At 51.8% G+C, this 13,515-nt stretch overlaps 1 protein-coding gene across 3 annotated transcripts in view; it reads right to left on the reverse strand.

Moving 5' to 3' along the window:
- ppp4r4 (protein phosphatase 4, regulatory subunit 4) overlaps positions 1 to 13,384 on the reverse strand; it is a 48,828-nt gene extending 35,444 nt beyond the window's left edge. The window contains exons 1-2 of one of the 3 annotated variants that reach the window (XM_038727103.1): positions 12,461 to 13,383; positions 12,172 to 12,333 (exon numbers count right to left, since the gene is read on the reverse strand). In XM_038727103.1, coding sequence (XP_038583031.1) covers positions 12,172 to 12,279 — 108 coding nt within the window. In that variant the 5' untranslated portion in view covers positions 12,280 to 12,333; positions 12,461 to 13,383. Of the gene's footprint in view, positions 1 to 12,171 lie in introns of all 3 variants that reach the window. The other 2 variants (XM_038727104.1, XM_038727105.1) reach the window with 2 other exon arrangements.
- Positions 13,385 to 13,515: the final 131 nt, after the last annotated feature.

A 13,515-nucleotide genomic window follows, 5' to 3' on the forward strand; every position in this document is an offset into this window, starting at 1 on the left:
AATATGTAATTTGATGTTATGGTGGATAGATTGCTTGGCTGGAGTGACCAAGAGTTCAGTCTTAGAGAGGTTTAGTTGAAGGTGGCGAGACTTCATCCATGCAGATATGTCTGATAGACAGTCCGTGATCCGCGCTGAGACGGTGGGATTGCCTGGCGGGAAGGATAGGTAGAGTTGCGTGTCCTCTGCGTAGCAGTGGTAAGAGAAGCCGTGCGAGCGAATGATCAGCCCCAGTGAGGTGGTGTAAATTGAGAATAGAAGGGACCCTAGCACTGAGCCTTGGGGCACCTCTGTGGAGAGGCAATGGGAGGAGGATAATTGTCCTTGCCACAAAACATATTAGGAACGCCCTAGAGGTAGGATTTGAACCACAGGAGTGCTTTACTCGAAACAGCTGCAGAAAATGGTAGAGAGAGAGCTATCTGTTATGTGATGGTGCTCCCATGTCTCAGTCCAAGTCCAGTACACCTTGCAGGTAATAGACCTGAAGTGGAGCATCAAGAAGGCCAAGCACTGCTACAAGATTAAAGATCACTTCCCCCCCTCCAACTGCTGACGTATGTGGCAAGGCATTCAGGTCATCAGTGAGCACAAGCCCACCATCCCCGCCCCTTCCTCTGATATCTCCTCCCTCAACGAGCTTAACAACTTCCACGCTCATTTTGAGAAGGACAACCAGGAACCTGCAACCAAGGCAGTGCTGACTGCTGACCACCAACCCCTAGAACTCCCCCCCACTGATGTCAGAGCAGTGTTTAGCAGGATCAACACACCAAAAGCTGCAGGCCCTGATGGCATCCCGGGACGTGTGCTCAGAGCATGTGCTGGGGAGTCCTGATGGACTTACTCAACCTGTCCTCAGCCCATGCTGTTGTGATGACCTGCTTTAAGTCCACCTCCATTGTGCCAGTACCAAATCACTCCAACTTGTCTCAACAACTACCTCCCAGCAGCACTCACCCCCATCATCACAAAGTGCTTAGAACACCTGATTCTAAAATCAAAACTGCTCTTCCACCCTCACCCTAAAACTGGGGTGCCACAAGGTTGTGTGATGAGTCCGTTCATCTGCTCCCTATTCACCCACGACTGCAGATCTGGACACGGTTCCAACACCATTATCAAATGCTGGTGGCAGCATCTCCAGCTCACTTTCCTGAGCCACATTAACCAGCTCTGGCTGAGGCGTGTCCTGGGTCTTCCCAGAGGCCTCCTCCCAGATGGACGTGCCTGGAACACCTCCTTAGGGAGGCGCCCAGGAGGCATCCTTACCAGATGCCCAAACCACCTCAACTGGCTCCTTTCGACGCAAAGGAGCAGCAGCTCTACTCAGAGTTCCTCATACATGACTTGGCTTCTACCTGCGATCTAGTTGCCCACATGCATGTTGAAGTCTCCCAGTAAAACTATGGAGTCCCCTATAGGAACCTATTCAGGGTCTGCAAGAAGGCCGCATACTCCGTAGACAACAGCCAGAGTTTCCCCACTACAACCCTAGGCGTAGGGCGGTGATCCTGTTGTCCACCGGGGTAAACGCCAACTCAGCGGCACTCAGCCAGGGACTTATGATTATGGCCAGCAGTGGTAGTTAAGCGGAGCTCTTGAGCTGGGGTCACAAGGTCTGACTAATGCATGAAGGTCAGTGGGGGCAGTTACACTGACAGCTTTGTAGGCCAGTACCATTGTCTTAAAACTGATGCAAGGCTTTTGAGCATACAAAAATGTGAACACCTCTCATAATAATAATGTATGTCTGTCTCTATATTTTAGCTGTCCTGTAACTTTTGGTATATGTATGCTAAATAGATGGTTAGATGGTAACTTTATTAATGACAGTTGTATGGCTGTATGGTTATATGTTATATGTTTTATGATGTTATGTTTTAATGGAGCCAGTGCAATGGCATTATTATGTTTTATTGTTGTATATCAATTGCTGTGTGATTTAATGTGTTTTTTTTTTTTTATTATTATTTTTGTTTCTTTTAAGCCATTATGTGCCTAGTATAACATCTTGCCAATGGACTACAGTTGAAAATTAGCATGCTGGCTAACACTGGCACATTTACAGAAATGTTGATTAATGTGCACTGTCCTTATAAATAAATAAATGAGAAATGAGAAATGAGAAGTAACTACAGGGAACCGGTGGACGTCATGGAAAAGGGGTCACGTGGGAGAACTTCAGTAGATGATACATAAGTCGTGCGGCAACGTTCTGAATACTTTGCAAAGTTTTGATCACGGAGGCAGGGAGTCCAGCCAGAAGTTAGTCGCAGTTGTCAAAGCAGGCTTGGACCAAGAACTGTGTTGATTCCCTTGTGAGGAAGGGCCAGATTCTGTGGATGCAATTCTGCAGGATCAGTCCACTGTGGTGATACTGGCGGTGCAGCACAGCTGATTGTCCAGTACACAGAGGTTCCTCGTGGTTGATGAAGAAGAGACTGAACATCCTCACCAGCTGTGTGCTGCAGATCAGGCTGGTAAAAGATGGGTGAGTCCTAGCTATCTTCCTACGTTTGTACTTTTTAAGCAGAAACACACATTTTAGATTTTGATATTTAAATGTTTCATTAGCATTGCTTTATCCTGCTGAAAGAGGCCATCAGGGAAGGGTTTCCATGGTCTGGAACAGTGCTTACGTAGGTGGTACGTGTCAAAGTAACATCCACATGAATGCAGAACCCAAGGTTTCCCAGCAGAACGTTGCCCAAAGCATCACTGAAGCTCGCCTTCTTCCCATAGTGCATCCTGGTGCCATGTGTTCCCGAGGTAAGCGATGCACACGCACCCGGCCATCCACGTGATGTAAAAGAAAATGTGATTCATCAGACCAGGCCACCCATTGCTCCGTAGTCCAGTTCTGATGAGCCCATTGTAGGCACTTTCAGCAGTGGACAGGGGCCAACATGGGCTCCTTGGCTGGTCTGAGGCTACGCTGCTACTATGCTCTGTGTGTTCTGACACCTTTCTATAAGAACCAGCATCAGCTTCTCCAGCAGTTTGGCCCACAGCAGCTCGTCTGTTGGTTTGGACCACACGGGCCGGCCTTCACTCCAATGTACATCCATGACTCTTCTTCTTCACAGCTTCTCCTTCTTTGGACACCTTCTGACAGGTACTGACCCCTGCAGACCGGTTTGGAGATGTTCTGACCCAGTAGTCTAGCCGTCAGTTTGTCAAAGTCTTTCAGATCCTCACCCCGCCCATTTTTCCTGCTTCTAACACATCAACTCTGAGGACACAGTGCTCACCTGCTTCCTGATAGATCTCACCCACTGACAGGTGCCATGGTAACCAGGTAATCTGGGTCACAGCTGATCAGAGTAAACTCTTGAATTGTTTTGTTCTTTTAATGTTTTATGTGTGCTGATGTAACTTTAGTGAAAAAAGTGTCTGTTGACTATCCGTGTTTTATTTGAAATTGGACCTGAGTAAGAGCAGCTGTTGCCAAGGTAACACCCAACGGGCATCCAACAACAAACAGTAAACAATAAACAATAAGCAGTTCAGGTGACCGCCCTGCTGTTTGTCCCCACAACGTCTGTAACACACACACACACAGCGCAGCAGCTGATTGGAGGAATTCCGACCGCTGTGTGTGAGTGAGTGTGTGGGAGGAGATGGGTGTGTGGCTGCGTCCTCATGACATCATGGCTTCTCCAATAAGAGGACCCCCAGGCCTCGCCCCCTTACATCATCATCATCACAAAGCCCCGCCCCTCTCTGCCCCCAAAGTTTCAAGAGTGAACAGAAGGAAGAGAAGAAGAGAAGGCAGAGAGCCGGCCTCTCTTCTCTCTCAGCAGTCTTTTATCCCTCCAAAGACAAATACCCAAGTCACCATAAAATCACTGATTGGTCTAAAACTGGAAATAATAATCTGTTGGTGTTTTCATGTCTTTATATTGATTCTAGGTACCCCAGCTCCTCTGGTGACTTCCTACTGCCAAGAAAACCCCGGCGGCTGTTTAAACGTTTCTACTGCCGAGACGACCCCGACGGCTGTATAAACGTTTCTACGGCCGAGACGACCCCGACGGCTGTTTAAACGTTTCTACGGCCGAGACGACCCCGGCGGCTGTTTAAACGTTTCTACGGCCGAGACGACCCCGACGGCTGTTTAAACGTTTCTACGGCCGAGACGACCCCTGCTGCAGTTTAAACGTTCCTACTGCCGAGACGACCCCGACGGCTGTTTAAACGTTTCTACGGCCGAGACGACCCCGACGGCTGTTTAAACGTTTCTACGGCCGAGACGACCCCTGCTGCAGTTTAAACGTTCCTACTGCCGAGACGACCCCGACGGCTGTTTAAACGTTTCTACGGCCGAGACGACCCCGACGGCTGTTTAAACGTTTCTACGGCCGAGACGACCCCTACTGCAGTTTAAACGTTCCTACGGCCGAGACGACCCCGACGGCTGTTTAAAGTTTCTACGGCCGAGACGACCCCAACGGCTGTTTAAACTTTCCTACTGCCGAGACGACCCCGACGGCTGTATAAACGTTTCTACGGCCGAGACGACCCCGACGGCTGTTTAAACGTTTCTACGGCCGAGACGACCCCGGCGGCTGTTTAAACGTTTCTACGGCCGAGACGACCCCGACGGCTGTTTAAACGTTTCTACGGCCGAGACGACCCCTACTGCAGTTTAAACGTTCCTACTGCCGAGACGACCCCGACGGCTGTTTAAACGTTTCTACGGCCGAGACGACCCCGACGGCTGTTTAAACGTTTCTACGGCCGAGACGACCCCTACTGCAGTTTAAACGTTCCTACGGCCGAGACGACCCCGACGGCTGTTTAAAGTTTCTACGGCCGAGACGACCCCAACGGCTGTTTAAACTTTCCTACTGCCGAGACGACCCCGACGGCTGTTTAAACGTTTCTACGGCCGAGACGACCCCTACTGCAGTTTAAACGTTCCTACGGCCGAGACGACCCCTACTGCAGTTTAAACGTTCCTACTGCCGAGACGACCCCTACTGCAGTTTAAACGTTCCTACAGCCGAGACGACCGCGACGGCTGTTTAAACGTTCCTACTGCCGAGACGACCCCGACGGCTGTTTAAACGTTTCTACGGCCGAGACGACCCCGACGGCTGTTTAAACGTTTCTACGGCCGAGACGACCCCTGCTGCAGTTTAAACGTTCCTACTGCCGAGACGACCCCGACGGCTGTTTAAACGTTTCTACGGCCGAGACGACCCCGACGGCTGTTTAAACGTTTCTACGGCCGAGACGACCCCTACTGCAGTTTAAACGTTCCTACGGCCGAGACGACCCCGACGGCTGTTTAAAGTTTCTACGGCCGAGACGACCCCAACGGCTGTTTAAACTTTCCTACTGCCGAGACGACCCCGACGGCTGTATAAACGTTTCTACGGCCGAGACGACCCCGACGGCTGTTTAAACGTTTCTACGGCCGAGACGACCCCGGCGGCTGTTTAAACGTTTCTACGGCCGAGACGACCCCGACGGCTGTTTAAACGTTTCTACGGCCGAGACGACCCCTACTGCAGTTTAAACGTTCCTACTGCCGAGACGACCCCGACGGCTGTTTAAACGTTTCTACGGCCGAGACGACCCCGACGGCTGTTTAAACGTTTCTACGGCCGAGACGACCCCTACTGCAGTTTAAACGTTCCTACGGCCGAGACGACCCCGACGGCTGTTTAAAGTTTCTACGGCCGAGACGACCCCAACGGCTGTTTAAACTTTCCTACTGCCGAGACGACCCCGACGGCTGTTTAAACGTTTCTACGGCCGAGACGACCCCTACTGCAGTTTAAACGTTCCTACGGCCGAGACGACCCCTACTGCAGTTTAAACGTTCCTACTGCCGAGACGACCCCTACTGCAGTTTAAACGTTCCTACAGCCGAGACGACCGCGACGGCTGTTTAAACGTTCCTACAGCCGAGACGACCCCTACTGCAGTTTAAACGTTCCTACAGCCGAGACGACCCCTACTGCAGTTTAAACGTTCCTACAGCCGAGACGACCCCTACTGCAGTTTAAACATTCCTACAGCCGAGACGACCCCTACTGCAGTTTAAACGTTCCTACAGCCGAGACGACCCCTACTGCAGTTTAAACGTTTCTACGGCCGAGACGACCGCGACGGCTGTTTAAACGTTCCTACTGCCGAGACGACCCCTACTGCAGTTTAAACGTTCCTACAGCCGAGACGACCCCGACGGCTGTTTAAACGTTCCTACAGCCGAGACGACCCCGACGGCTGTTTAAACGTTCCTACTGCCGAGACGACCGCGACGGCTGTTTAAACGTTCCTACAGCCGAGACGACCCCGACGGCTGTTTAAACGTTCCTACTGCCGAGACAACCCCTACTGCAGTTTAAACGTTCCTACTGCTGAGACGACCCCTACTGCAGTTTAAACGTTCCTACTGCCGAGACGACCCCTACTGCAGTTTAAACGTTCCTACTGCCGAGACGACCCCTACTGCAGTTTAAACGTTCCTACTGCCGAGACGACCGCGACGGCTGTTTAAACGTTCCTACAGCCGAGACGACCCCTACTGCAGTTTAAACGTTCCTACTGCAGAGACGACCCCGACTGCAGTTTAAACGTTCCTACAGCCTACTGCAGTTTAAACGTTCCTACTGCCGAGACGACCCCTACTGCAGTTTAAACGTTCCTACAGCCGAGACGACCCCGACGGCTGTTTAAACGTTCCTACTGCCGAGACGACCGCGACGGCTGTTTAAACGTTCCTACAGCCGAGACGACCCCGACTGCAGTTTAAACGTTCCTACTGCCGAGACGACCGCGATGGCTGTTTAAACGTTCCTACAGCCGAGACGACCCCTACTGCAGTTTAAACGTTCCTACTGCCGAGACGACCCCGTCTGCAGTTTAAACGTTCCTACAGCCGAGACGACCCCGACGGCTGTTTAAACATTCCTACTGCCGAGACGACCGCGACGGCTGTTAAAACGTTCCTACAGCCGAGACGACCCCTACTGCAGTTTAAACGTTCCTACTGCCGAGACGACCCCGACTGCAGTTTAAACGTACCTACTGCCGAGACGACAGCGACGGCTGTTTAAACGTTCCTACTGCCGAGACGACCCCTACTGCAGTTTAAACGTTCCTACTGCCGAGACGACCCCTACTGCAGTTTAAACGTTCCTACTGCCGAGACGACCCCTACTGCAGTTTAAACGTTCCTACAGCCGAGACGACCCCTACTGCAGTTTAAACGTTCCTACTGCCGAGACGACCCCTACTGCAGTTTAAACGTTCCTACTGCCGAGACGACCCCTACTGCAGTTTAAACGTTCCTACTGCCGAGACGACCCCTACTGCAGTTTAAACGTTCCTACTGCCGAGACGACCCCTACTGCAGTTTAAACGTTCCTACTGCCGAGACGACCCCTACTGCAGTTTAAACGTTCCTACAGCCGAGACGACCCCTACTGCAGTTTAAACGTTCCTACTGCCGAGACGACCCCTACTGCAGTTTAAACGTTCCTACAGCCGAGACGACCCCGACTGCAGTTTAAACGTTCCTACTGCCGAGACGACCCCGACGGCTGTTTAAACGTTCCTACTGCCGAGACGACCGCGACGGCTGTTTAAACGTTCCTACTGCCGAGACGACCCCTACTGCAGTTTAAACGTTCCTACTGCAGAGACGACCCCTACTGCAGTTTAAACGTTCCTACTGCAGAGACGACCCCTACTGCAGTTTAAACGTTCCTACTGCCAAGACGACCGCGACGGCTGTTTAAACGTTCCTACAGCCGAGACGACCCCTACTGCAGTTTAAACGTTCCTACTGCAGAGACGACCCCTACTGCAGTTTAAACGTTCCTACTGCTGAGACGACCCCGACGGCTGTTTAAACGTTCCTACTGCCGAGACGACCGCGACGGCTGTTTAAACGTTCCTACTGCCGAGATGACCCCTACTGCAGTTTAAACGTTCCTACTGCAGAGACGACCCCTACTGCAGTTTAAACGTTCCTACTGCTGAGACGACCCCGACGGCTGTTTAAACGTTCCTACTGCCGAGACGACCGCGACGGCTGTTTAAACGTTCCTACTGCCGAGATGACCCCTACTGCAGTTTAAACGTTCCTACAGCCGAGACGACCCCTACTGCAGTTTAAACGTTCCTACTGCCGAGACGACCCCGACGGCTGTTTAAACGTTCCTACTGCCGAGACGACCCCTACTGCAGTTTAAACGTTCCTACTGCTGAGACGACCGCGACGGCTGTTTAAACGTTCCTACTGCCGAGACGACCCCTACTGCAGTTTAAACGTTCCTACTGCCGAGACGACCCCTACTGCAGTTTAAACGTTCCTACTGCCGAGACGACCCCTACTGCAGTTTAAACGTTCCTACTGCCGAGACGACCCCTACTGCAGTTTAAACGTTCCTACTGCCGAGACGACCCCGACGGCTGTTTAAACGTTCCTACTGCCGAGACGACCGCGACGGCTGTTTAAACGTTCCTACAGCCGAGACGACCCCTACTGCAGTTTAAACGTTCCTACAGCCGAGACGACCCCGACGGCTGTTTAAACGTTCCTACAGCCGAGACGACCCCTACTGCAGTTTAAACGTTCCTACTGCCGAGAAACATTCCTACGGACGGCCGTTTAAACGTTCCTACTGCTGAGACGACCCCGACGGCCGTTTAAACGTTCCTACTGCCAAGACGACCCCTACTGCAGTTTAAACGTTCCTACGGCCGAGACGACCTCGACGGCCCTTTCAACGTTCCTGCGGTCGAGATGAGCTCAATGGACGTTCCTACTGCCGAGACGACCCCGACGACCCTTTCAACGTTCCTACGGCCAAGATGACCCCGGCGGCCGTTTAAACGTTCCTACTGCCGAGACGACCCCGGCTGCAGTTTAAACGTTCCTACTGCCGAGACGAACCAACGGTTGTTTAAACGTTCCTACTGCAGAGAAACATTCCTACGGACGGCCGTTTAAATGTTCCTACTGCCGAGATGACCTCGACAGCCGTTTAAGCGTTTGTACGGACGGCCGTTTAAACGTTCCTACTGCCGAGACGATCCAACGGGTGTTTAAACGTTCCTACAGCCGAGACGACCTCGACAGCCGTTTAAACGTTCCTACTGCCGAGACGACCTCGACTGCCGTTTAAACGTTCCTACTGCCGAGACGACCCCGACAGCCGTTTAAACGTTCCTACTGCCGAGACGACCTCGACTGCCGTTTAAACGTTCCTACTGCCGAGACGACCCCGACAGCCGTTTAAACATTCCTACTGCCGAGACGACCTCGACTGCCGTTTAAACGTTCCTACTGCCGAGACGACCCCGGCTGCAGTTTAAACGTTCCTACTGCCGAGACGACCCAACAGGCGTTTAAACGTTCCTACTGCCGAGACGACCTCGACTGCCGTTTAAACGTTCCTACTGCAAAGATGACCCAACAGGCATTTAAATGTTCCTACTGCCGAGAAGACCCAACGGACGTTTAAACGTTCCTACTGCTGAGACGACCCAACAGGCATTTAAATGTTCCTACTGCCGAGAAGACCCAACGGACGTTTAAATGTTCCTACTGCTGAGACGACCCAACAGGCATTTAAACATTCCTACTGCCGAGAAGACCCAACGGATGTTTAAACGTTCCTACTGCCGAGACGACCTTGACAGCCGTTTAAACGTTCCTACTGCCGAGACGACCCAAGGGGCGTTTAAACGTTCCTACTGCCGAGACGACCCAACAGGCGTTTAAATGTTCCTACTGCTGAGACGACCCCGACGGGCGTTTAAACGTTCCTACTGCTGAGACGACCTCGACTGCCTTTTAAACGTTCCTACTGCTGAGACGACCCAACAGCCGTTTAAACGTTCCTACTGCAGAGACGACCCCGACGGCTGTTTAAACGTTCCTACTGCCGAGACGACCCCTACTGCAGTTTAAACGTTCCTACTGCCGAGACGACCCCTACTGCAGTTTAAACGTTCCTACTGCTGAGACGACCGCGACGGCTGTTTAAACGTTCCTACTGCCGAGACGACCCCTACTGCAGTTTAAACGTTCCTACAGCCGAGACGACCCCTACTGCAGTTTAAACGTTCCTACTGCCGAGACGACCCCTACTGCAGTTTAAATGTTCCTACTGCCGAGACGACCCCTACTGCAGTTTAAACGTTCCTACTGCTGAGACGACCCCGACGGCTGTTTAAACGTTCCTACTGCCGAGACGACCGCGACGGCTGTTTAAACGTTCCTACTGCCGAGACGACCCCTACTGCAGTTTAAACGTTCCTACAGCCGAGACGACCCCGACGGCTGTTTAAACGTTCCTACTGCCGAGACGAACCAACGGTTGTTTAAACGTTCCTACTGCAGAGAAACATTCCTACGGACGGCCGTTTAAATGTTCCTACTGCCGAGATGACCTCGACAGCCGTTTAAGCGTTTGTACGGACGGCCATTTAAACGTTCCTACTGCCGAGACGATCCAACGGGTGTTTAAACGTTCCTACAGCTGAGACGACCTCGACAGCCGTTTAAACGTTCCTACTGCCGAGACGACCTCGACTGCCGTTTAAACGTTCCTACTGCCGAGACGACCCCGACAGCCGTTTAAACGTTCCTACTGCCGAGACGACCCCGACAGCCGTTTAAACGTTCCTACTGCCGAGACGACCTCGACTGCCGTTTAAACGTTCCTACTGCCGAGACGACCCAACAGGCGTTTAAACGTTCCTACTGCCGAGACGACCTCGACTGCCGTTTAAACGTTCCTACTGCAAAGATGACCCAACAGGCATTTAAATGTTCCTACTGCCGAGAAGACCCAACGGACGTTTAAACGTTCCTACTGCTGAGACGACCCAACAGGCACTTAAATGTTCCTACTGCCGAGAAGACCCAACGGATGTTTAAACGTTCCTACTGCCGAGACGACCTTGACAGCCGTTTAAACGTTCCTACTGCCGAGACGACCCAAGGGGCGTTTAAACGTTCCTACTGCCGAGACGACCCAACAGGCGTTTAAACGTTCCTACTGCCGAGACGACCTCGACTGCCGTTTAAACGTTCCTACTGCAAAGATGACCCAACAGGCATTTAAATGTTCCTACTGCCGAGAAGACCCAACGGACGTTTAAACGTTCCTACTGCTGAGACGACCCAACAGGCACTTAAATGTTCCTACTGCCGAGAAGACCCAACGGATGTTTAAACGTTCCTACTGCCGAGACGACCTTGACAGCCGTTTAAACGTTCCTACTGCCGAGACGACCCAAGGGGCGTTTAAACGTTCCTACTGCCGAGACGACCCAACAGGCGTTTAAATGTTCCTACTGCTGAGACGACCCCGACGGGCGTTTAAACGTTCCTACTGCTGAGACGACCTCGACTGCCTTTTAAACGTTCCTACTGCTGAGACGAACCAACAGGCGTTTAAATGTTCCTACTGCTGAGACGACTCTGACGGGCGTTTAAACGTTCCTACTGCTGAGACGACCTCGACTGCCTTTTAAACGTTCCTACTGCTGAGACGACCCAACGGGCGTTTAAACGTTCCTACTGCTGAGACGACCCCGACGGGCGTTTAAACGTTCCTACTGCCGAGACGACCCCGACGGGCGTTAAATGTTGGAATAGGACGCGGGGTTAATGTTCGTTTCCCCAGAGGCTCCTCGTCAGTCATTCCTTCAGAGGTGAAAGAGTGACTGTGTCAAACTAGAGATAGTATGAGATTAATGAAGTCAGCAGTTTTAACACAGATACCAAACTGATGTATTGATTAATGATCCAGGTTTCTGCATTCATCACATTATGGCTGGAGGCTGGTGAGGAGGAGATCCTCCCTGATGGCTGCTGTACTGCAGACTGTCCACCTCTCTCTCAATTCAGTTCAGCTTTATTGGCATGAATGTCAAACAACAATATTACAAAAGCTTTAGATACGATGCAAATGTATTATATTATAATGCTGTCTCTCTCTACCTGTCTCTCTCTCTCTCTCTACCTGTCTGTCTGACGCAAACTGCGTCACGCTGCGCAGATAGCGGGTCTCCCCTCTGCTTCCTGCGTGGAGGCTGCAGCTCTTCCTCCCACTGACTCATCTAACATGTCACATCATCATCACTGCGGGTCACATGATCACCTGTCCACTGCTCTTTATTACATGTGAAACAGACCTTGAGACTCCTGCGGATCGGCCTCTCTATGAAGGCGAGTTCCTGCAGCTCCTCCAGCTGTCCGTACAGGAGGCTGGGCTGGCTCAGACTCATCCTGCCGGAGAACATCACCGGGTTCTGGTTCTTAGTGGGAGAGCAGGCGGGTCTCGGTACCGACCATCCCTGATGGGGGGGGGGGGTTACTGTTACTAACCGTTTCCAAGGAGACTCCTGCTCAATCTGTCCGGGCGGAGGGAACGTCACGCCAGATTCCTTTCAGATTTGAATATTCTAAAAGATCTTCGCTCACCTCTGAATGAAGCAATGAGTCAGAGATTCAAAGTGAAACACTTCGCACATCAGCACCCTCTATTCTTCTGTTCGGCGCCCTCAGAGCTGCCCCCCTTTCTGAGGAACATCTGTTGAATAGAATAATCTGATCCCAGCACTTCGCAGCCCGCCGCTGCCCATCAGCCAAACCCGCTCTCTCCTACGCGGCGGACGACACGTTACGCCAAACTCCGTTAAGAAATGTGCCGTTTTAACGATTGTTTCCCCAGTAGTGAAGATAGGAGTCGGTTAAAGCTTTAAACTGAAGGTTATCGGAAGACTTTTCATTTCGGCGGATCTTCACCTGCCTGTAACCGACAGCACGTACAGATATATCCTGTAAAACTCCCGTCCGGTCCCGAAGCTACGTCAAACCAGATCCCGTTCACATCTCGCACTGCAGACTCTCTTCACTGTTAAACATCAGTCCTTTAACAAATGGACCCCCCTCCTCTTCACTTCGGTGTACAAAAAGCCCAGCAACAAACAGTCACTGAAATAAAATCCCGACCTGATCCGTGCCGTGCCGTGCTGTGCGGCAGGAACGTCACACCGAACTGCGCTATGCGTCTGTGCTCATTTGGGAACCTTGTAAATCCGTAAGACCTTAAAAAAATGCATGTTTCAGAGATTGACACGACCCACTCATTTCGGCCCACACCAGCAGTCAGTCATCCATCAGAGCCCAGCCCCGAGGGCGGAACCGAGCTCTGCCGAACACCAGTTCAGAGTTCGGCTCTGTCAAATGCTTCAAAGCAGATTTTACCACAAAGACTATAAAGAACGTTTTAGGAGGTGTCGAACCTCCTGCCGCCGGTACCGAGTCCGGACGGACCGGGAATCAGTAGAATTGTCAAAAATCTGAATGGTGATTTGTGAATTAGTCCAAACTGATGTTCGTGTGTTTCAGTTTGAGCTGCTGACTGGCCTAAACCGGGACACACCAGGCTCACCGGACCGGAACCGGGCTGAAACTGGACCGGAACCGGGCCTGCTGGAGGCTGAGGCCTGCACTGCAGCAGTTAAACCGGTTTC

The sequence above is a fragment of the Micropterus salmoides genome, unplaced genomic scaffold, assembly GCF_014851395.1.
Source record: "Micropterus salmoides isolate LMB-PRFRI ecotype aquatic unplaced genomic scaffold, ASM1485139v1 Ms_hic_scaffold_18, whole genome shotgun sequence".
NCBI lineage: Eukaryota > Metazoa > Chordata > Actinopteri > Centrarchiformes > Centrarchidae > Micropterus > Micropterus salmoides.